Source organism: Erythranthe guttata, chromosome 10, assembly GCF_056151865.1.
Source record: "Erythranthe guttata isolate IM_541 chromosome 10, IM_541, whole genome shotgun sequence".
Classification (NCBI taxonomy): domain Eukaryota; kingdom Viridiplantae; phylum Streptophyta; class Magnoliopsida; order Lamiales; family Phrymaceae; genus Erythranthe; species Erythranthe guttata.
Genome location: NC_142542.1, coordinates 3,705,994 through 3,730,441, shown reverse-complemented (window position 1 = coordinate 3,730,441; position 24,448 = coordinate 3,705,994). Strand labels below are relative to the sequence as shown.

General features: G+C 35.9%; 4 protein-coding genes and 1 pseudogene across 6 annotated transcripts; all 5 read left to right on the top strand.

Moving 5' to 3' along the window:
- The first annotated feature begins 3,606 nt into the window (after positions 1-3,606).
- LOC105960115 (uncharacterized) lies at positions 3,607-5,586 on the top strand. Its single transcript, XM_012984288.2, has 3 exons — positions 3,607-4,029; positions 5,035-5,088; positions 5,245-5,586. The coding sequence occupies exons 1-3, from the start codon at positions 3,703-3,705 to the stop codon at positions 5,476-5,478; spliced, it is 615 nt and encodes a 204-aa protein (XP_012839742.1). The 5' UTR covers positions 3,607-3,702; the 3' UTR covers positions 5,479-5,586.
- A 253-nt stretch (positions 5,587-5,839) lies between these two features.
- LOC105960050 (uncharacterized) lies at positions 5,840-11,308 on the top strand. 2 transcript variants are annotated; one of them, XM_088823751.1, is made up of 10 exons: positions 5,840-6,086; positions 6,198-6,229; positions 6,631-7,062; positions 7,141-7,291; positions 7,382-7,623; positions 8,301-9,211; positions 9,314-9,654; positions 9,732-9,998; positions 10,116-10,327; positions 10,402-11,308. In XM_088823751.1, the coding sequence occupies exons 1-10, from the start codon at positions 5,969-5,971 to the stop codon at positions 11,143-11,145; spliced, it is 3,450 nt and encodes a 1,149-aa protein (XP_088679877.1). In that variant the 5' UTR covers positions 5,840-5,968; the 3' UTR covers positions 11,146-11,308. The 2 variants fall into 2 exon arrangements, with proteins under 2 accessions (XP_088679877.1, XP_012839674.2); XM_012984220.2 differs by having other exon boundaries at positions 5,840-6,229.
- A 1,571-nt stretch (positions 11,309-12,879) lies between these two features.
- LOC105960114 (uncharacterized) lies at positions 12,880-18,012 on the top strand (annotated as a pseudogene). Its single transcript, XR_016033742.1, has 9 exons — positions 12,880-13,238; positions 13,470-13,889; positions 14,271-14,433; positions 14,521-14,759; positions 14,872-15,772; positions 15,862-16,205; positions 16,315-16,572; positions 16,666-16,871; positions 17,255-18,012. The product of XR_016033742.1 is annotated as an uncharacterized LOC105960114 (transcript).
- Positions 18,013-18,550: 538 nt separating this feature from the next.
- LOC105960112 (alpha/beta-Hydrolases superfamily protein) lies at positions 18,551-20,929 on the top strand. The gene is made up of 5 exons (XM_012984285.2): positions 18,551-18,944; positions 19,412-19,650; positions 19,861-19,973; positions 20,222-20,362; positions 20,457-20,929. Exons 1-5 carry the CDS (start codon positions 18,704-18,706, stop codon positions 20,707-20,709), a joined length of 987 nt encoding a protein of 328 aa, XP_012839739.1. The 5' UTR covers positions 18,551-18,703; the 3' UTR covers positions 20,710-20,929.
- Positions 20,930-21,247: 318 nt separating this feature from the next.
- On the top strand, positions 21,248-23,319 carry LOC105960110 (small ribosomal subunit protein uS11z). The gene is made up of 6 exons (XM_012984283.2): positions 21,248-21,572; positions 22,096-22,215; positions 22,335-22,380; positions 22,624-22,709; positions 22,789-22,918; positions 23,051-23,319. Exons 1-6 carry the CDS (start codon positions 21,570-21,572, stop codon positions 23,116-23,118), a joined length of 453 nt encoding a protein of 150 aa, XP_012839737.1. The 5' UTR covers positions 21,248-21,569; the 3' UTR covers positions 23,119-23,319.
- Positions 23,320-24,448: the final 1,129 nt, after the last annotated feature.

Genomic DNA, 24,448 nt, shown 5'->3' with positions numbered 1-24,448 from the left:
TGGCGCACCGACTCATTTTAGATGTTCTGATAGTGAAGATAATCTAGCAGTTTTTGATATTTTCATGGAGGGATGATGCATGTATAAATCAGACCGAGACATTTCAAGTATTTGATTGGATTCGTATTTGTGTTTGGCACTCATCTTACGGTAATAGTTGTTTGTATTTTTTTTAATTAGTGGTGGATATTGGAATGGAATTTTCGATTTTCGCAGATCCCGATCCGATAGATTCCGATTTTGAAACATGTTTTCACTTCCAACTTCCGAAATTCCAATTTTGGAATTTTTCGGAAAAAATCGAATCATAATCGAAAATCAATATGGAAATTTCCGAATTTCCAAATTCCGATTGGAAAATAGTTCTGAAATTTCCAAATGATTACAAATATTATTAATATTTATTATACACTATATGTGTCATACATTTTACATATATGGTCAATTATATTCATTACATATTTAATCTTAAAATCATGCGTCCGTGGGAATTTTACGCCGTGATGAAACGCAACGTGGACGCGTTGAAGCTCATCTAGCTCGACCTTACTATCTCCAGTTCCGACGGCAGGTCCCACTACTGTTCAGTGGACGCGTTGAAGCTCATCCAGCTCGACCTCATCCTCTCCAGTTCCGACGGCAGGTCCCACTACTGTTCAGGTGAGTTTTCGGCGGGCGGGGGAAAGAGTTGAAGTGGGCCACGTTTCACGGGCCGTAATTTTTTTTTAATTATATTCATTAAATATTTAATCCTAAACTCCTTAAAATCAGGTTGATACTAAACCATTATTTCTTTTTCGATTTCATAATGTTGAGGTAATATTTTGTTTTCTTAAACTCATCCATCTTTCTAATACGCATTTTTGAGTGTCTCTGTATTTTTTATTGGTATTTTCGAATTTTTTTAAAAAACAAAATCAAATTTCAAACAATTCCTAGAAATTTCGAATTTCTAAAATGTCCGAATAAATCGGAATCGAAATCGTAATGCGTTTTACACTTCCGGAAAAAATCGAAATTTTTTCAAAGAGGTCATTTCCGATTCAATCCATCCAATTTCCACCACTACTCTCACTGTTTACAAGTATTGTTTGGTTAATTTACAACTGAAATCCTACTCCTATTTATACTTCTCTACCTCCCTGGGAAATTGATTCAATCATATGCTTGAGAGTGACTATGTAGATCACTATGCAAACGTTTTAGGTATCTTATAAAATGTAAGTACAATATAGAGGTTTCTTGAAAGTTCATATAAATCTCTAAAACTCGGTTACAACACCATTGGGTGAGCAAATAAAACTGGAAACAAAAACCTGACTGAAAATTAAAAAGATTGTCCCATATGAACAATTCCAATTAAAAAACTGTAGGTATTGTGGTTTTTTAATAACAAAAAATATTGGTTCATGTTTGGTGCAGACTGAATAAAATCTAATTGAATCCCTGAAATGAATTCTGAACCGCACCGATAGAATTTTTAAACAACGTTATTTTGATGTTTTTATGTCACCACTCTCTAAATCGCGTCTCGAGACCTTTTACTTTCATTCTTTTTCACCAAAAATCCTTTCAGCACCTCCAGCATCAAGTTTGCCCAAATTCCAATTATAAAAGGGTTTCTTCCGACCATCACTTTCGTTTTGGGAGTAAAGAAATGACAGCAAGAGAAATGTGAAAAAAAGGTCACAAGAACGGTTGAAACTCTAATAGTCATAGTATGAGTGCTATGATTTTATCTCACTCATGTGTGTAAACTTCGTAAAGCTATATATGGTCTTAAACAAGCTCTACGTTCTTGATACAATGAGCTTCCTCAGTTTGTTATTGCTTTTGGATTTTGCAATTCACATGCAGACACATCTCTCTTTGTTCTCATCAATGGAAGTCAATGTGTATATCTTCTTGTGTTTGTTGACGATATTATCATTTCAGGTAACAATAATGAAATGGTCGACTGAGTTGTTACCTTTCTTGTTCAACGTTTCTCCATTAAGAAACTTAAGCCTCTTAACTATTTTCTTGGTATGGAAGTAATTTCGCATGCGCATTGAATTATTTTTTCTCAATGCCCACATTTTCTTGATCTTCTTGCTCATACCAACATGATGGAGAGTAAATCACCCACATTCGAACTAGTCCAATGCCTATGCTACATGTTGGCACAACCCTTGCAGATCCAACTTAATATAGTGCCATTGTGGGTAGTTTACAGTACTTATATCTTACTCGACCAGAAACTGCTTTTGCAGTAAATAAATTACTGGAATATATTCATTGTCCAACCACCGATCATTGGACGACAATGAAATTGAAATGTCTCTTGTGTTATCTTTGTGGCACCTTTAATTATGGCAATTTTCTTCATCGTGACTCACCACTATCAATTCATGCCTTATCTGATGTTGATTTGGCATGAAATACAGAGGAACCTTCTTCTAATAGTGCTTATATTGTTTGTGTTGGTATAAATCATATTTCTTGGAGTTCCAAAAAGCAAACGATTGCTCATTCTTTTACTGAAACTGAATAACGGTCTATTGCCACTGCTGCTGAATTGACGTGCGTGTGTGCGCTTCTTATTTTTACTGATCTTCATGTTCAACTACATCAATGATCACACTAAGATAATATTTGAGCTACACTATTATGTTCAAATCCAGTATTCCACTCTCGCATGAAGCACGCCGCCATTAATTTTCACTTCATTCTAGATCAAGTTCAAAATGTAGCTCTCCGTGTCGCTCATGTCTCATCTTCTGATCAATTAGCGGATACTCTCATCAAACCACTATCACGAATTCGAATTTTTACTATCGAGGACATGATTGGACTCTCCGGGATCACAAAACCACTACCACAGATTCGAATTGTTACTATCGAGGACAAGATTGGACTCTCATCCCAGAGCTCCATACTGAGGGGGCATGATAGAGATAATTTTCAAGATATTTCATAATATTTGTTTTAATTGTAAATATCATTTGTGAAATGATTTGATTTCTGTACTTTATCATAGGAAATTTCTTTGATATGCATTAATGTAATAGCATGTCTAATGTGTACATTTATCCACGCGGTGACCGAAAAGTAATGCAATGAAAAATATTTTCTATTATTTACTTCTATATGGCTGGGTCAGGTTTGGCTGGTTTATGAACATCCATAATTAATATTTCAGAAAGACGTTTTTAACAAGGGAAATACTATTTAGATTCGACTCCACACACCACCACTTAAACAAACAAACAATTATGGGAAAGAGAAAAGGATCCAATCCACCTTTTTCCCCCGTCGCTCGCCCACCGTTTGCCCCCGTTGTCGAAAGCAACCATTTGACGAACAAGGGGGGGAATGGAAGGGAAAAAAAGAAGACGAAATTTTTGAAGAGTTCTCAGTACCGTCTAATAATTCTCGATACCGATTTTCTCAACAATTCTTCTATGTACCGATTTTCTTCTTGTGTATCTTTCAATAAACAAACACGGGGCACTAATTGTAGTTACTTCATATGCTAAATGCTAATCACTACAATAAGAAATAGGTGGGGCCCACGCGGTGGGTGTGTGAAAACTCTATCTACATTCATATCCTAAATACCAACCCAGCACCACATATAACACACACAAAACATACACTAAAGAAAAAAAAAATATAAAATAAACAGAGCAGTGGTGAAGCAAATTAGAAACACATACAACAATGGCGGCTGCTTCTTCTTCAATGGCGATGAGACAAGCAATTAACATGGTACATGCTTCCCACGTCAGATTTTCACTATCTGGTTTTATTATACCTAAATCACCTTCTGCATTCATCACCACCAACAATAACATTGATAATCAGTTCCTAATCAGTAATAACACTTTTGCCGAGTTATTTTCGAGCAACCGTAATATAATTCCGGTCTGTAAAGCATCACCGGCCGACAGGGTTTCACCGGCAGCCGATGACGACGGCGTTTCGTTAGGAACCATGAAACTTCCCTCCAACACCGATGTCGCTAGATTCGAAACCTTGCTATTTCAGGTAGATTTTTTTTTTTTTTAAATTGCTAATTTTTTCTTGTCTAGTCTAAGTAATTATGTAGAAAATTAGAAATGGTGACATATATTTGTATATGGTCTTATAGAAAAATGCAGTTTTCACACCTCAAGTTTGTACAAATTTCACATTTGATTCTCATATTCACAAAACACACATTTAGTCCCTCGTGTTTGAATAATTTGAACATTTTTCGTCGTCTTACCGTTAGTCCGTCAGTTGATGCAGTGATGGGTACACCTTAATTCTGTTAGTACTAACATAAAATTGACGAAAATGACTAGAAGTGTGTCTAATTTTTTAAACATGCGGAACTAGATGTGTTTCTTGTGAACATAGAGGACCAAATGTGAAATCGGTGCAAATTTAAGGGAAGAAAACTGTATTTTTCCTATTTCAGTGTCTATCTAATTAGCTTGTCCAAATGAAGAATATTGCAACGCACTTATAACTCATTTATTTATTCATGGAAAGAAATTGGGAGTTTTAAGCAAATCCCATTATAAAAGCAAAAATCAAGAACTAACCGAGAGTTAGATGCTACACCTGGTTATTTATATCGTGTGGATTTGAATCGTAGATTTGATTAGATAACTACCCACTAAGCACACATACACATGGGTGTGTGTGATTATGTGCGTAGATTTACGGTTCAAATCCACCCAGTGTAAATAACCAGCTGACAAAACCTACGTTGTTAAGTTTACCTATGCCTTTGGGGGAGAGAGTGCTGAATTTCGACGCTGCGTGGCCATAATCATCTTCAAATGAATTCAGTTTCTTTTTGTCTCGACTTTGATAGAGTTTATATACATTTCCTTCAGACAACAACTTAAAAACGATAATATATAGGTGACTCGTCGTTAATGAACTAATTAGTTACTCGATAGATGTTGTTTCTGCTTTCATATAATCGAAGGCCTCAATTACATGTGGATTGGAATAATAATTTTACTCATTCATAAAATCGCGACGCTACTTTTTTTACAGTGGGGGAACAGCCTATGCCAAGGTTCTAATTTGCCGCTTCCGTTACCACTCAAGGTTAGTTAGTGATCGACGATAGTTGCATTTAACTCGTAATTAATCGAAATCTTTAAATACAAGAATTTAATCTTAACTACTTTTTAAATGGTAGTAGTTGCTTCAATGTAGTGTATAGTTGCTAATAGATCATTTACGAATGTAATCAATGAGCAGGTTGATAAAATCCCGGGTGGAGCAAGACTTGGTTTCATCACAATTGGAGACGGAGAAACCGAAGTAGTAGTGTACATCGATTGCTTAGTATATCCAGGCACAGATAATTCCGCTCCGGTTTTCCGCGCCATAAGAAACGGCCCCAAAAAAGATCAACCGCCACCTGGAGAGCCAAGAATCATGCGAAGCCTATTGGACGCATTAAAAAAGTGCGTCGAAATAGCACGAGTTTGAATTTATTATTATTTTTTTGTTTGTTATTATACCTAGTAGTCTAGTACAGTTGTAATATAACTAATATTTTGTTTTCTTTCCAGCATTGCTGAATACTGTGAAGTTAAACTCCCTCTGTGTCGCGTCTTTAGTCATGCATAAAAAACGAAACGTAAATATGCTATCCAACGAAAAATGAATCATTGTTTGGGGAGCACATTACTAAGTTATTTCAGACAAGGTGGTTATCTTTAAATCGAAATAAAATTTTTAAAAGATGCAAAAACAAGAACAGGCCGGTTAAAATTATTTTTCGTCCGTATATGTTACAGCCGGAGATATATTATCCTGCATTAAATAAAAATAATTTTTTTTTAAAAAAAATCATCTGAATCTCAACTCAAATTCCCATTAAAGACAAAAAAGATTCATTACTATGTCTTATATATATATGTGTGTGTGTGTGTGTGCAGATTCCATAAACTTCTGAAACAAACAAGTGTAAGTAACAATGAAGAATCCCGACTCAGAGGATTCCTTCGAAGCAGAGGAAGATGATAGTTATGATGCTGTAGTAGTGGGGTCTGGTTACGGTGGTTCTGTTGCTGCATGTCGAATGTCGATAGCAGGTCTCAAGGTTTGTTTGTTAGAGAAAGGGCGAAAATGGGAATCTAAAGATTTCCCAACCGATAGTTTAAGGATGATTTCGGCTGTCAGAATCGATAACCGGAACTTGGGAGTCAGCTTCGGTCCAAACAATGCTTTATTTCAGGTCTTTCTTTTTTGTTCTTATAAGATTTTGTTTTCATTATTTATCCAACGGATGTGATAAATGTCGTTTCAGTTTTAATAATATTATTTTGACTGATTTTGACCATTTTCGAGTTTGAATTTGGCAAAATTTTCTAAACAAGGAATTAGTGGATCTTTCAGTTAGCATTCTACTCCAGCTCGAGTCGCCACGATTGGATATCGAATGAGAAAGATATGCGTTAATCAATGAACACTTCTCACAATCTAATTGATTAAAGTTGGATTAGAAAATATTCTGAATTTTGTCAAAATCAAACTAGGAAATGGGTCGAAATCACGTCCAAATTCAAAACAGTATTAGTAAAATTGAGTCGACATTTAACATTTCAGTTTATCGAATAATTAATAAAAAAAAATCAGGTACATATAGAAGACGATTCTCTAGCAGCAACAGCATGCGGCTTAGGCGGCGGCTCGTTAGTAAACGCAGGAGTGATGTTGCCCACGCCAGCTCGTGCGCGACGGGACCCACGATGGCCGAAGCCTTGGGAAAAGGATTGGGACTTATACGTGGGGTCCGCTTCGGAGATGCTAAGGGTACAGAATATTCCATTTGAGTTCCAAAATTCCAAAATCATGCAACAAGTGATTGATCACAACGAGTACGAAAAAAACATCCACAGTAATCCAATGAAACTGAGCATGAGTTTCGACATTGAAGAACACGTTTCTGAATCGAGAAAGTCTCTAGAAACTTCCGGAAACTGTCTCGCGTGTGGGAATTGCCTCTCTGGATGTCCTTACAACGCCAAAAATTCCACCGATAAAACTTATTTAATCTCGGCTATTCAAGTATGCGTTATTCTTTAATTTTCGACTTTCATTTTTTGAAGTCGTATAAAAATTAAAATGGACTTGATTTTTCCACAGGCAGGATGTACTATTAAAACGGAATGCGAAGTTCAATACGTGGTACGAAACAACGAAGAAGAAGATTTCAAAGGAAGAAGAAGCACGCGAAGATGGCTTGTATTTCTCGACGAATTTGACTATATAACATGTGATATGGTTATACTATCGGGTATATAGTAATCAAGAAAGATGGTAACTTTTATATATTATTTTTTTTTCTTCGTAAAATGTAATCTATATACGTAATATTCTTCTGCAGCTGGAGTATTCGGTACGGCAAAAATACTTTTTCAATCTCAAATGAGAGGATTGTCAGTCTCGGAGAAGCTCGGCTCGGGATTGAGCTGCAATGGCAATAATGTAGCTTATCTCGATCGGAGCTCGGCTCCATTAAATGCTTTTGGTCTGAATAAAAATCAGTTTTCGAATATTCCTTTTCGGGAAAGACCAGGGCCTTCGATTTCTTCGTCATATACTTCTTCATTGGGGTTCACCATTCAGGTTTGAGGCACATAATTGGTATTTCTTTGGATTTTTTATCGTTGCTTCGTAGATAATTTTTACGAATTCGTTGATACAATTTCGATATTTCTAGACTATTTTTTGGAGTATGATGTATCTAGGGGTGGAAAACGGAAAACTAATTCCAATTCCGTTCCAAACAAAATCAGAAAAATCGGAAATTGGAATGGCAAAGTTTGTTCCAAAATCGGAAATTTTTGGCCCCAAATCAACGGAATTCTGAATTTTTCATTTTTTCAGTCACTTATAATATGAAACACATAATAAATTGATATTATAAGTGTAATTTCCGCGGAAAATTGAAACTTCCGAAAATAATTTTTCGGAAAATTAAAATCGGATTGGAAATCAGAATCTAATATGTATTCATTCCAATTCCAGTCCAAAGTTTTTGAAAATCATAAATTATTTTTGAAAATTTAAAGTCAGATTCGAAATCGTAATCTAATATGTATTCCAATTCCACTAAAAGAAATTTTTTATTTTTTTTTTAAATCGAAACTTTCAGAATTCGGAATGAAAAATATTGTTCCAAAATAAAAAATATTCGGATTGGAATTCGGAACTCGGAAATCGCAAATTCCGTTCCAATTTCCACACCTAGATGTATCAAATAATGAAATCATTTTTATTTCTTATTTTTTTTCTTCATGCAGAGTGCAGTAATTCCAACAGCATATCCATGTTTCATATTCAAAGGAATAACAACATACAAATGGCAGTATCGAAATTCGTTACTCCTACTCGACATTATCGACAGGCTAAAGCATTTCATCGCAGGCTGGAAACACAACCAATCAGCAATGGTACTAAACGCAATGGGATACGACGAAAGCAACGGGAAACTCACATTCGAAAAAACCACAAACAAAATTACGTTTCTACCCCCGCACGACCCTCTGCTGCCTAAAAAAATCGAGGCTTTCCAAAAAATCGCCAAGAAAATAGGAGGAACACTCTTCATGTCAAGATATAGAAGCACTTCCGTACATCTCTTAGGCGGCTGTATCGTCTCGACAGATGTTTCTTCGGGTGTCTGTAATTCCGACGGACAAGTTTTCGACCGCTCATCTTCGAGTGGGGTCCACTCCGGACTTTATATTTGCGACGCCTCGTTAATACCTTGTTCGGTTGGGATTAATCCTTGTCTCACTATTGCAGCTGCAGCTGAGCATGTGAGTAAGAATCTTGTCCTAAATGCGACCAAGTACGTAAGAAATTTTGTCGGTAATAAAAACTACGTACAGAAACGGGGATTTGTGTCGAAGTTTAAGACAAAGAAGAGGTGCGTTTCGGAAGTTACGACGAAAGAAGTTATGAGAGGGGAAATTGGTGGAATGCCTTGTGCAGCTTATCTTAAATTGAGGTTCGATTCTTTGGAAAATAGTGAAAAATCTCGTCGAAATTTACGAGGCGAAGTTCGAGGGTATATTTTATGCAAGGGTATCGAAACGGACAAAATGTACATTGTTCACGGAGAAGTCGACTTATGTAAAATAGATACGAAAACTCCTCACACGCAGTATATGCATTATCATCTCCTCATTGCAGCTTCATCCGGTTCAAGGTTCTTTTTTTTTTTTTTTTTTTTTTTTTTTATTTCTTCCACTACACATTTTTTTTCGAAATACTCGTTTCTTGATAATTTGAAGGCTTTTATTCGATGCAGATATGTTTTCGAAGGAAGAAAGATAATGAACCCGTATCTCGTTGGATTATACGCATGGAGGGAATCCACAACATTGGATGTGACATTGAGAAAAATCACAAATAATATCGAAGAAAACGCAATAAATCTAAAAGGGAAGCTTCGTATTTCGTTTCTAGAGCTTCTGCAAAGCGCTTATGCACTCGAAGGTGGAAGCAAGTACAGGTTCATATTTCTCTTAATGCAATCACTTCTTACAACCTACATCACGCAAACACCTCGAGGAAGCCTCGTCACTTTCGCCCCGACGAAATTCACTCGGGAGCCTTATCCAAATAGTACGATTCACGAGGTTCAAACAGGTGGTTCATATAGTATACACAAAACTTAATTCAAACTATATTATCAACTACTTATTCGACGTTACAAAATTTTGCAGACGAAGATTGTGTAATATATTGCCGGCATTGGATTTGCTGCTACAGCCAAACAGAACTTAGCGAACAGAAAAAACCGTACCCTGTCCTTTTAATCAACGGTTATTCGACCGAAAGCTATTGTTTACCAACCGAGCCAAATGACCTTGTAAGAACTTTACTGAAACAAGGCCGTGATGTGTGGTTACTTAAGACAAGATTGGATCCATCGAATAATTCTTCAGACATCTTATCTATCGAAGATATTGGCACAACTGACATTCCAGCTGGTACATATAAACTAATATTTTTACCGAAGCTTAACCCCGTTTTCTCACCTTCCATTCGTTGCTCAAAATATAGTCTCGTTTTTTTTTGTTTTTTTTTGTTTTTTTTTTTGCATGCAGCGATGAATATGATCAAAGTTTTCTACGGGGAATCGAAATCGACGAAAGTACATGTAGTTGCACACTGTGTCGGAGGTCTAGCAGTTCATATTTCATTAATGGGAGGTTATATCTCATCCAAATATATAGCTTCTCTCTCGTGTACAAATTCTTCTATGTTCTTTAAGCTCACCGCATCGTCGTTATTCAAAATGCGGCTGCCCCTCGTTCAAGTAAGCGCCTTTTTTATTGTGCGTAAATTACGAACAAAAAGACAAATAAAGCAATAATTCAAGTTCGTATACAGATGTCGATGGCGATAATGGGCAAGAACAAGACACTACCTCTGCTTCAGACATCAACCGCAAGTTTCCGACATCGGCTCTTGAAATCAATAGCGCGTTTAATCCCACGCTACGAAAGATGCAGTTATGACGAATGCGAGGTGTTCTCGGGTATATTCGGGAATACATTCTGGCACGAAAACGTAAGCGAGTCGATGCACCACTGGACGCACAAAGAGAATCTGCGAAAGCTTCCGATGTCGGCATTTCCTCACCTCAGACGAATATGTAATACCGGTTTCATAGTTGACGGGAAAGGTGAAAACTCGTACTTAATTCACCCCGAGAGGATGGCGGTGCCGACGCTGTACATATCGGGGGGACGACCGATTCTTGTGACTAAAGAAACTTCGTTTCTTGCGAATAAATACATGAAGCTGCACCAGCCCGGCTACAGGCACGAGAGGGTGGTGGTCGATGGTTTCGGCCATTCGGATCTTTTGATTGGTCAGAAATCAGATGAGAAGGTTTTTCCACACATACAAAATCATATTGAGTTGGCTGAAGATGAAATGAGTTCTTTCAAGAAGCAGAGAAGAGAGTATAATAAGTACATGAAAGAGGCTTTGGCATGGAGTTGTGATCCATATGAAGATGGAGAAAGTTTTGGGAGTTGGGTTTTGCCTTTTATCACCATTTTATTACTTGTGCTTCTTTTCAAATTATTTTTCTTTGTTGAGGTTTGGTTGAGTTTATCAAGAAGATGACTATGCTAATGCTAATCATGTTTTGGATTGAGTTATTTGAAATGATCGGATTTGAAACGACTCCAGTCGGGATGGGATTGAAAGATTTCACGAAAATGCTCCCAAACAATGGCTAAAAACGAGAGCTATGAATTTGAAATCATTTCATGGATTTGTTATCACATATTTTAACGCGTTTATTGCATTTACTACCCTTCTGAAAATCGCAAATGTGCGAGCCCCCTATTATAAAAAAAATAGCAAATATCCCCGGCCAAACATGAATTGCCTATTATTACCCCTAGATTTTGTCAAGCATGAATTGCCTATCATATATATCTTTCTATAAAATCAATAAATGTTTATTGAATTTAGTGAAATTTTCTAGATTATAGATTATGTGAAATATTCTTCAGTTTGTATCTGTTTTACTCAATTCAAGCTACACATTTTGAAACAAGATGATCATAAAATGCGTCTCTTGGCTTGTAAATATCAGATCGTGGTGCATCAGAAACTCTATTTTTGCACAAAACAAGTACAAATTATAAAACATTTCACGGAACGTAGAAACTTCTATTGAATTTGACACCATAAGAATGGATGTCCAAGAAAATCCATAGTTGAAGGATTGTTGTAATTACCAAACATAGAGGGTTTTTACCGTAATTACCCAATTTTAAAAGGAGATAAAATACAAAATAATGAAATAATGAAAACAAATTGGAAATGGTTCCAACATTGCCGGTTACTGCAAATTTGAAGGAAGTAAAAATTGAAGGAAAAAGGAAGAGGTAGAATTAAAAGAGAATAAATATGGTCCAAAAAATTCAGTTGTTTACACTTCAGAGAGAGAGAGAGAGAGAGGGAGAGATGAATTATTTCTCTCAGTATTCTACTCCGCCATTAATCCGTACTTCAAAGCTTCAGTATTCCTCCAAACCCTCACATTTTTTTTTGGCGCGAACGAGGAACACAAAAAACGCTTACGCTACCTGAGACGCATTTCAAATCGCCAAAACAAGTGCAGAGAGACAATCGTCTGAAACTTCCATCTCCTCCGCACGATTATGTACGACGACTAATTGAAGCTTATGTGTAAAGCGTACTTCTCCGTTTCAATTTTTGTTGGGCAGAAAATCAGCAATTTGCACCAAAAAGTCAACTGCAATTAAAAGACGCAAATCAAGGTGGTGGGCTCTACCCTTCAATTTTTTTTTTTTTTTTTTCAATTTAGAACACCAGCTTCATGTTTTTGACTATTTTTGCGTTCTGCTTTCAATCCTTTGAATGGTGACGGCTGCAATGTTGAATTTGGACTTAAAGCACTAACGTGAGTACTAATTAAGTAAAAGTTTGAAAATCCCCGATTCTAGTTATTAATGCTGCCGGCTATAGCTTTCGATCCGATTTTAGCAACTTGCACATTGTTATCTAGGCCTACACATTAATGAACCCTATGTTTTGGACATCCATTATTTGAGATATTATTGAATTTGGGATCATTTGAAATGTTTGAATTTTCGGGTCCGGGTGTAGTTGGGTTGTTCGTCGAGAAGGTGGACTCGTCTAGTATTAGTTCACATTGAAGTAGATATGGTTTTTAATTCAAAGTTATAGATTTTTTTTTAGTGAGCCGTCATCAATTTTGCGGTTTGACTATTTTCCGTTCAACGGTTTGTTCCTTTAAAAAATGATGGTTGACATGTTGTATATAATATAACCTGCAATACCAACTTGGGAGGGGAATCTTCTGTTGGTTCTTCTAACTGTATTCTTAATATTTTCGAGTAGAAACCACGTGATTTTTTTCTGTCGTTGTTTTTGCTTCTATCTTTTCAATCAATTATATTGAATTTACAATTTGTTCGAAAATGGAGAATCCCAAATCGGAGGATGGTGGTTATGATGTTGTTGTTATTGGTTCTGGATATGGAGGTTCGGTTGCTGCATGTCGAATGTCCATAGCAGGGTTTAAGGTTTGTTTGTTAGAGAAAGGGCGAAAGTGGGAAGCACAGGACTTTCCGACCGATAGTTTCAAGATGTTGTCTGCTGTCAGGGTGGAAAACAGAAACGTAGGAATCAATTTCGGTCCGAAAGATGCTCTGTTTCAGGTCATTTGGTCTTCTTTAAACACGTATAGAAGATTTCGTCGTAAAATATTTTCTATCGAATCGCGATAATAACATATGTTATCGAGTAGCAATATGCCGATTTGCAGAATCCTATTGCCTAATATTCGTCGCGGAATTATAAAAGTTTAGATGCAATAGCTTACACAAAACTATCTCATCTGTTTGTTTTCTTGTTCTCGAGAATGATTAATTATGTCAATACGAATACAGGTACATCTACAAGATGATGCTGCAGCAGTAACTGCATGTGGCTTAGGTGGCGGTTCACTAATAAATGCAGGAGTGCTGTTGTCCACGTCAGCTCGTGCTCGAAGAAATCCCAGATGGCCAAAATCTTGGGAAGAAGATTGGGAAAAGTGCGAGGCTTCTGCTCTACAGATGCTAAGGGCACAGAAAATTCCATTGAAATTTCAGAACTCCAAGATTATGGAAGGTGTCTTAGGCGAAGAATTCGATAAGAGCATCAACAATAACATGAAAGTCAGCATGAATTTCGATATCGAACAGGTTTCTGATTCAAGGGTGTCTCAAGAAACCGGAAGCTGTCTAGCGTGTGGGAATTGTCTTAGTGGCTGTCCTTACAATGCTAAAAATTCGACCGATCGAACTTATCTTGTATCTGCTATCCAAGTATGTTTCTCTTTTGAATTTATGTCCAAAAGACTCTTAATATATTGTTACGTCTTATTTTTAAAATTTATTTTTGAAGTGTTTGGATACTGAGCTTATAAGCTATTTTTACTCGTTATAAGATCTTAAATAAAAATGTGGGTAGATGTACTTTTTTTTTTTTAAATCTTCAAAGCTCTCCAACAGCTTATTTTTGGAATTTTTAAAATCTTTTTGGAAAAAATTACCAAACACTTTTAAAGAGCTTATAAGCTCTTAACATCTTATAAGCGACTTTAAACAGCTTATAAGCTCAGTCAAACACCGAGTCTAATTCAGATTGTTTCCACAGTTTAGATAAGTTAAACTGAAGTAGATTTTTTTTCTGTTTTCTGTTTGTAGGCAGGATGTACAATTAAAACAGAATGTGAGGTTCAATATGTGTTAAGTAACAAAGAAAATACATGCAACAAGGACGGAAGATCGAAAAGAAGAAGCGAGCGTCGATGGCTTGTATTTCTGAATGAATTCGACTATATAGCATCTGATATAGTTATACTCTCAGGTGAATTTGTGCTCAAGATAACTTGCTCGTATTTTACTAATATTAAGCGAAAATGTGATTTCTAATATATAAATACTTCCACTGCAGCTGGAGTATTCGGTACAGCAAAAATACTTTTTCAATCCCAATTAAGAGGATTAGCTGTCTCGGAGAAGCTTGGCTCAGGATTGAGCTGCAATGGCAATAACGTCGCCTATGTAGCTGAAAGCTCGGCCCCTTTAAATGCTATTGGACTAAATAGGAATCAGTTTTCGAATATACCTTTTCAAGAAAGACCAGGGCCTTCGATTTCTTCGGCATATACTTCATTGGGATTCACCATTCAGGTTTGAGTCATATTATATTGGAAAAATTTCCTTTATATCGAACCTACTTAGTATACTTATTACGAGTTGTTATTGTGAAAAATGAATAGCCTTTTTCTCCTCTCTTTTGCAGAGTGCAGTAATTCCAACAGCCTATCCAAGCTTCCTATTTAAAGGAATAACAACCTACGGATGGCAATCTAGCTACTGGCTCTTACACGGCATAACAGACAGGATAAAGCGTGTACTAGGTTCGAAGAGCGGGCAAGAAATAATTCTCAATGCAATGGGACATGATGACAGCAGTGGGAAACTCACGTTCGAAAAAGAAACAAACAGAATTCTCTTTCAGCCACCGCACGATCATTTGCTGCCGCGAAAAATCGAGGCTTTCGAAAAAATCGCCAAGAAAATAGGAGGAGTTCTCTTCATGTCAAAATATAGGAGCACCTCGGTACATCTCTTAGGAGGGTGCATTGCTTCAACGGATGTCTCGTCTGGTGTCTGTAATCCGAACGGTCAAGTTTTCGATACAACGAGTCCGAGTGGGGTCCACTCTGGACTTATATTTGTGATGCCTCGTTATTACCGTGTTCTATTGGAATCAACCCTTGTCTCACTGTTGCTTCAGTTGCTGAGCATGTAAGTAGACAACTTGTCAAGGACTCTGTGAAGACTAGTGGGAATTTTGTAAATAAAAAAATCGATAAGAAACCAGGCTCGATATATAATGGTAAGATGGAAAAGGGTTGTGAGTCGGAAGTAGTTGTGACTAAAGAAACCATGAGAGGGCAAGTTGGTGGTATGCCGTGTACAGCTTATCTAAATTTGAGATTCGGAACAAATAATGATTCCGAAAAATCTCATCCTCTTTTACGAGGTGAAGTGGGTGGATATGTCGAATGCATGGCTTTGGAAATGGAGAAGATGTATATAATTCATGGTGAAGTTGATTTATGTGAAACAGATACGAGAACTCCTTACACACAGTATATGCGTTATCATCTCCTTGTTGCAGCTTCTTCTGGTTCGAGGTTCGAATACGAGTTTTGAATGTCGAATTGTTCTCCTATTATATATTTGTTGAATTCGAGATTGATGGAGGTTGTTCTTTTTCATGCAGGTATGTTCTTGAAGGGAGAAAGATAATGAATCCATATCTACTAGTTCTGTATGCATGGAGAGAATCAACGACATTGAATGTGACACTGGCGAAAATCAACGATAAAATGCCGGGAGAAGATTCGATGAATCTAAAAGGAAAGCTTCGTATTTCCGTATTAGAGCTTCTGAAGAGTGTCTATGCTCTTGAAGGTGGAAGCAAGTATAAGTTCGTATTTCTTCTAATGCAATCACTTCTTACAACCTATATTATACGAGCACCTCGAGGAAGTCTCGCCAAATTCAGTCCCGTGAAATTAGCTAGCGAACCTTATCCACACAGTACGATTCATGAGATTCAAACAGGTGACAAGTTAATTCCGATACTCCTGCAACTTAATTCAACCTGTGTATGTTTGTCCAAATCTTACCATCCTTATAATTTACTGAATCACTGTCACTGTGAAATTTTCAGAGGATAATTTTACAATATCTTGCCAGCATTGGGAAAGTTGTGACCGACAACTCAAACGGGAGGAAAAACCATACCCTGTTCTTCTAATTAATGGTTATGCAACAGAAAGCTATTGTTTACCAACCGAGCAAAATGATCTTATTAGAACTCTACTAAAAGATGGGCACGATATATGGTTACTTCATTCACGAGTGCACTGGTCGAATCCTTCAAACAACTTCTCAGTTGATGACATAGGCAAAATAGACATTCCAGCAGGTAAAATTTATGTAAATATATGCCGTTTGCAGCTTACCGATATTTCAGTTGATGATTTTTTTTATTTTTTATAATTTTTTTTTGTGTGTGCAGCAATGAATAAGATTATTGAGTTCTACGGTGAATCCATAAGAGTACACGTAGTAGCACACTGTGTTGGAGGTTTAGCCATTCATATCTCGCTTATGGGAGGCTTTGTACCGGCCAAACATATAGCTTCTCTGTCTTGTACAAACTCCTCAATGTTTTATAAACTCACCACATCCTCGTTGGTCAAAATGTGGCTTCCCCTTCTCCCAGTTAAGCATTTCTTGCTCGTTATTATTACATGTGATAAATGTCATTTCAGTTTTAATAGTACTGTTTTGGACTTTAAACGTGATTTTGACCATTTTCAAGTCTGAATTTGGCAAAACTCAAAAGACGGCGTTGGTAGTTCTGTGAGAACGCTTTCTAATCCAACTTGATCCACCAATATTGGATATCGAGTGAGAAAGATATGCATGAATCAATGAACACTACAGTTTCCGTGTTTTGAATTTTGTCAAACTCATACTAAAAAAAAGGTTAAAATCATGCTCGAAGCCAAAAAACGGCATTAGTAAAATGGAAACGACATCTAAAATTTCAGTTTGGTTAATGGTCTAACTATTATCTCTTACAAATTGCAACCAACTTGCAGATGTCAATGACAATAATCGGTAAGAACAAGATACTGCCCATGCTGCAAGAATCTGCAGCAAGTTACAGACACAAGCTTCTAAAATCAATAGCGCGTTTAATCCCTCGCTACGAAAGATGCACCTGTGACGAATGCGAGGTCTTCTCAGGCATATTCGGCAACGCGTATTGGCACGAAAACATAAGCGATTCGATGCACCACTGGATGAACAAGGAGAATCTGCCGAAGCTTCCAATGGCAGCATTTCCTCACCTCCGACGAATTTGTAATTCCGGTTTCATAGTGGACAGTAAAGGTAGCAACTCTTATCTGATTCACCCCGAGAGAATGGCAGTGCCGACGCTATATATATCGGGCGGAAGAACCCTACTTGTGAGAACCGAGACTTCGTTTCTTGCGAATAAATACATGAAGCTGCACCAGCCTGGCTACAGGCACGAGAGGGTGGTGGTCGATGGTTTCGGCCATTCGGATCTTTTGATTGGTCAGAAATCAGATGAGAAGGTTTTTCCACACATACAAAATCATATTGAGTTGGCTGAAGATGAAATGAGTTCTTTCAAGAAGCAGAGAGAGTATAATAAGTACATGAAAGAGGCTTTGGCATGGAGTTGTGATCCATATGAAGATGGAGAAAGTTTTGGGAGTTGGGTTTTGCCTTTTATCACCATTTTATTACTTGTGCTTCTTTTCAAATTGTTTTTCTTATCAGGGTTTTCATAGTTTTTTTTTTTTTTTTTTTTTTTTTTTTTTTTTTTTTGTTGTTGAAGTTTCCCTGATTCATAATGGATGTTAAATCGGACTGTGATTGAACTTTAGATTAGATAGAGGAAATAAATAAAAACGTAAATTACGGCCATTCCTGAAATAAGGTCAAACTACAAAAAAATCCTTCGTGTTTGAGTAATTACAACCATCCCCTCCTTAACTATGAATCTTCTTAAACGTCCGCCCTTGTGGTGTCAAATTTAGTAAAATATTCGTCAGTTTGTATCCGTTTTATCCTATTCGAGCTCTACATTTTAAAACAAGATGATCATAAGATGTGTCTCTTGGCTTGTAAATATTAGCCCGTGATGCTTCAAAAATTGCATTTTTGTAGATTATGTTTAATTGACACCATAAAGGTGGATGCGTAAGAAAATTCATTGTTGAAGTATATGGTTTTGTAATTAACCAAATATATTTTTTTCTTTTTTCATAATTTGAGCTTATTTCAAGGGATGGCCGTAATTTACCCTAAATAAAATATAGGTGTTTTGCACCTTATAATCGACGTTTGTATAATTTGAGAATGAAAATGATGTTTGTTTTTATACGGACAAAAGATATAAAATGCTAATTTAGACTACTATTTGCTAATTTAGACCAATAAAAGCTAGACGACGTCGTCTGAAAGCTAACTGGCCATTACTTCCAGAATTGCGTCACACATTCAACGGCGTGAACATGTCGAAAGCTATGAGCAAACCGGGTCTAATCAGTCTCCTTAAGAACCGGCTCCTACATGGACCGGCACCGATCCTCCACCACCCCCGGCGATCCATTCAAACCCTAGCATTTGAAGAGATCAAATCAACGCCGGAAAAGCCCCATCAATTCACGGCGTTTGTAGTCCACGGCCTCCTCGGCTCCGGTCGCAACTGGCGTTCCTTCTCCCGCTCCCTCGCTTCCTACCTCTCCCCCGCCCGTAAGTAAATTGATTTCATCGCCGATCAGTTTTTTTTTTCTAAAATTCAAATCCTTTTAATTTGTGGAATCAGTTGTTTTCTCCATCATTCGACGTATACTTTTCAGATTTTGTTGTTGTTGTGTATATCAATATATTGATTCTCTTTCATTGTTGTTTACGTGGTGCAATACTCAGAAAGTATAGTGCTAAAAGAATTGGCCTTTTTGTTTTTTTAATAATAATGTTTTTTTTTTGTTTCAATTTGGTAATCTTTTTAGATGAGTAATCTGTAAAATCAGTTTTTGTAGAGCTCTATAAAGTGTGGCGCAATTAGTGCACCTCCGATTTCGTATCGTGCAGAAGCAGAAGTGATGTTTCTCCCCTTCTGGAATTTGAGTTCTGCACAACATGATTTTTTTATCTCTGTATAACTCGCGTGTTTTGATATGTCCGTTTTACCTAAGAATAGCTTATAATGTATGCAGAATGGAGGATGGTTCTTGTGGATTTGAGGAATCACGGGAGTTCGGCAGAAATAGAAGGACTATTGCCCCCTCACAATCTAGAAAATGCAGCGAATGATCTGGCGAATTTGGTGAAATCGGAAGGCTGGGATTGGCCGGATGTTATTATTGGCCACTCGCTCGGTGGAAAGGTAGCTATGCAGTTTGCCCAAAGTTGTGCTAACGGAAATTACGGTGATAACGTTACCTTGCCCAAACAGGTATTCTTCCTTCTATGAATTAAGCTACAATGCTGGTTCTTTGTTCTTCAAATGATCATATCTAGTTTGCTAAAAACTAATTGCGAAATAGTACATCTTTCGTTTTTACTTTTTTTTTTTTTTTTTTTTGTGTTGTATGATGTTTGTATATTCTAATCTTAACAGCCTTGATTTATCGGCTTACGGATGTGTGAAACTGTTGCAGAACAGGTATGGGTATTGGACTCTGTTATCGGAGAAGTGATCCGAGACAATGGTGATGGTGAGGTGGAGAAAGTTTTGCAAACCTTGCAGAGTCTGCCTTCAACTATACCGTCCAGAAAGTATTTTCTCTTCGATTTATTTATATGTTTATTTATTTATTCACCTCTGTAATTATGTTAGGATAATTGTTATCTGTTTGTCATTTAACCCTGCAACTCACGTACGTGCAATGTTGTATTGATCAATGCATTGCTTATTGATGTGTTTGGTGATGTGGCCAGCTTGAAGTGTTGAATGTGCTTGTGCTTTTAAAGTTACACTTGGTTCGATTTATTTTTTTAATTTATTTTTATTTCCGATGGGTAAGGTGGCTGGTAGATCACATGCTGAAGCTCGGGTTTTCAAAGTCATTATCGGAATGGATAGGAAGCAACCTCAAGAAATCAGGAGAACACGAGACATGGGCATTTAATCTTGACGGGGCTGTGCAGATGTTTAATTCTTACAGGTTCGATTAACATTCTTGTAACTTTCTCATTAGTTCTACATATTGCGGTTTCACAAGACATGCATAGTTGACTTTGTTCCGAAAATTATCTTAGGGAGATGGATTATTGGTCCCTATTGGAGCACACACCCAAAGGCATGGAGATAAATATTCTGCGTGCTGAGAAGAGTGACAGGTGGAATCGAGATATTATACAGCAACTTGAGCACTTGGATTCCAAACGGGAAAGTGAAACCGAGGGGAAGGTCTCGCTTCATGTTCTTCCCAATGCGGGGCACTGGGTTCACGTAGATAACCCGAAAGGACTTCTTGAAATTGTGGCCCCCAGAGTTGCCTCTGTATGTTAGCTGCTTGTTTATCTTCAAGTTGTATTGAATTTATACACTAGTTTAAAGTATCAAATTATCGTGGAGTTAGCTGATTGCTGTAAGCACTGTGATACGGCTCGATCGGTCGTGATTCTGAAATCGGTCGTGAATTTATACCTAATTCTTTTCTTGCTTGGAATAAGACCTTAATCTTTGAGCATGGGGAAATTGTTTTATGTTATAATTGGTTTGAAGAGCATCTTCTTGCTTAAGGATTCCTGATTTTTTTTTTCTATTATTATTATTATTTTTTTATTTATTATTAGATAAAGTGCTTCATGCTTGACTTGATACTTCTCATATTTTGTCAATTACAACAACACAAATAATGTACGATTAAAAAGAAATTGCCAAAAATAACTTTTTAAAATTAATTATTAAAAATAGAAAGAGAAAAATATAAAATAAACATCAATCTCGCATAAAGAATCTTCTTATTACGTCCACCAACTTACGTACCATTTGATGATTTTTTTTTTCTTTTATATCAAGATCGAATTCATCATAATGATTAATCAATAAAATAATTTTATAATTTTTAATTTAAATTATTAAAGTAAATAATTTCATCCAATATGTGAAAAATTATACAATCTAAAACATTTTTTTTTATGAATAGTAATAACCAATAAGTACATGATTTGAATCATCTATGGGCAATTGGGCATTGAAATAAAAGGGCCAAGGCCCATTAGTTAATAAGCTGCAGCCCATCTCCGTTATAAAATCTACAATTAGGGTTCTTCATTCTCGTTAGCAGGCACCGCAGTTAAACCCATTTTTTTTTTTCAAAATTAGGGTTTTCGACATCCGACAGCCATTTTCCAGCAGCCGAAGCCATGGTAATTCCCTCAAATCACACCCCTTACATTTTCCTTTTTACATTTTTCGTTATGCTGTTTGCGAAGTTTAAATCTGATTGTTCTTCGTAAGTGTTAGAATTCTGAATTTTTTTGTTTTGTGTTTTTTTGCTTCGTCTGCAAATTCTTCCACTGATTTATGTAAATCGTTTGATTCTCCTTCTTCAATTTTTTTGCTGTGTAAATCTTAGCATGGTGGGTTTACTTCTGCATTTGGTATGGGGATTTTCTGAGTGAATTTAATTTTTATGAAGTCTATTTTATATGCTGGTGCTTGTAATTTATTATTCAATTATTAGATTTAAGAAAAAAAGGATATATGGATTATTATTAACACTGTTCATTCACTCTTAATTTGTACAAATCTTGTGAGTGGGTAAATTTCTGACCTTTTTGTCGAAAATGTAGCTATCTATAAATATATTTGTTCAATATTGAATTGACACTATCTTTGTATTCCCTTTGGATTCTTATTCTTATTTACATGATTCGTTGGCTGTTGTAGTCGAGGAGAAAGGTTAGGGAGCCTAAAGAAGAGAATGTCACCCTCGGACCTGCCACTAGGGATGGAGAACTTGTGTTTTGCGTGGCTCACGTCTTTGCCTCGTTCAACGACACCTTCATTGTGAGAACTTCACTTCGATATACTCTATGTCTTTGTTTACTGTTACCTTGGTAGAGTAAATGTTAATATATTTGCTAAATTTATATACTTTATTAATTACTCTTCCATTTTCCTTGCAGCATGTGACTGATTTATCAGGAAGGGAAACCATGGTTCGTATCACAGGTATAATTTAATTATTTTAATTTTCTTAAATATTGCCTTTTTGTATGCGACTTTGGGGTCAATTTGTTGATAAGTTTTTTAATTCGTTTACTGCTTGATTTCTGTCCTCGTGGCACATCTATTCTCCTGTATATTTTTATTATTAGTTCTGAGTTTATTACTTTTCGTCTGAAGCCCAAAATTACTAGTTTGCTATTATTCTTTTTTTTTTTCTGATTTTTTATGACCTTGCGCGTAATATAGGTGGTATGAAGGTGAAAGCTGATAGAGATGAATCATCACCATATGCCGCTATGCTTGCAGCACAAGATGTTTCTACAAGATGCAAGGTTATTTATAATTCCGTTCTAAAACTCAATTCTTTACTTTTAATCACTATTCGGTTACTGAAGACGGAAAAATATACAGGAGTTAGGTATTAACGCACTTCACATTAAGCTCCGCGCTACTGGTGGTAACAAGACTAAAACACCTGGTCCTGGTGCACAGTCTGCACTTAGAGCCCTTGCTCGTTCCGGCATGAAGATTGGTCGCATAGGTACTTGACATTTTTTTTCGATTCACAAACATCATTTATCGATTTTTTTTAATGTAGCAGTTATTGTATTTGTTTGAACATAACGGAATTCTAATAGTTTTAACCGAATATGCTGGTTTATTTATCTTTCAGAGGATGTGACTCCAATTCCAACTGACAGCACCAGAAGAAAGGGTGGTAGAAGGGGAAGGAGGCTGTAACTTTTTACTTGGTACAACCGTTTGTTTCAGTTGCCATTCGAATGTTTCTCGAATTTTGTTTATTTTTTTACAATGTGATCCACTTTTAGTTTAAACATGGATTTTGATGTCTGATTGTAGTTGAGAGTCTGTCGAACTTCTGGAACATGCAATATCAATGTCTTGTCTGAAAATTTAATCCTACTTGCTATTTTCTCGTCATATTTTCTTTCTTTTTCCTTTCTGTGTCTTTGGTTATGTTCGTTTCAAATTTCTACTGGGAATAAAATGTAATGACTCTCTTGCCAATAAATGCAAGACAGTGTTATTATTCCCTATATGGAGTCTCATTCTTTACTTTGTCAGCTGTCTTCATTCTGTTGCAGTTGATTTTCAAGAATGATACATGACTAGTATATATTTGAATTTTAATTTAATTTGATTAGTAATGTTATTAGTAGTATAAATAGAGTCATCATTTATCTTTAAATCTAATATAATCATTTTAGTGATTATTAAAATACAGTAGTAAATAAATAACTATAAAACAACACATGAAACTTATGTGTAGGATTTTTGGATCAATCTAAGACTCTATGAATCTATTTTTTTAAATATTATTTTTTAATTTGCCAGTGAATTGATTATAATATTTTTAAGTTCTAAAACATTCATCATTCTGCAAGATGATATATATTTTTTTATTGGTGAATTCTCTAAATCATTTATTACGGCTAATCATCTGTAAATTATTAAAAATGGGACTCGCGCAATCCTATTATTTCATTGAGATATTAAATTATCTAAAAATTAATAATTATTAATTTATACATTACTTAATAATATTAAATAATCAGTTTATGAAATTATTTTTAGGGGTCTTAAGATATAGGTCCCTAGTGATAAAACTAATTAGAACTAAATGACAAGCTCGACTAAACATTTGCTTCACATCCTTTATAAAATTTATTCCGAAAATGCCCTTTTACTCATTTTTATTTTTTCAATTTTCACTATAACATTTTTTACATTATTATAAACAGTTTATTTTCCTTATTTTTTATATTTTATTGAAAATTACGGGAAAAAAAAGTTTGTTAAATAATTCAGTAAATTTTAAAAATACTATGGTGCACTATGATATAGTATGGTGTACTATATTTTTTACACTATTATTAAAAAACAAATCCTTCATGATATTGAAAATTACGAAAAAAATAAATTATTTTTCGTTTTTGTTAATTCAAGCTACATATAATTTTTTTTATATATAATTTATTTGTTGTCAATACTGTAGTATACCATGTAGACTATGGTATACTACAGTGTACTATAGTAAAGTGTAGTATAC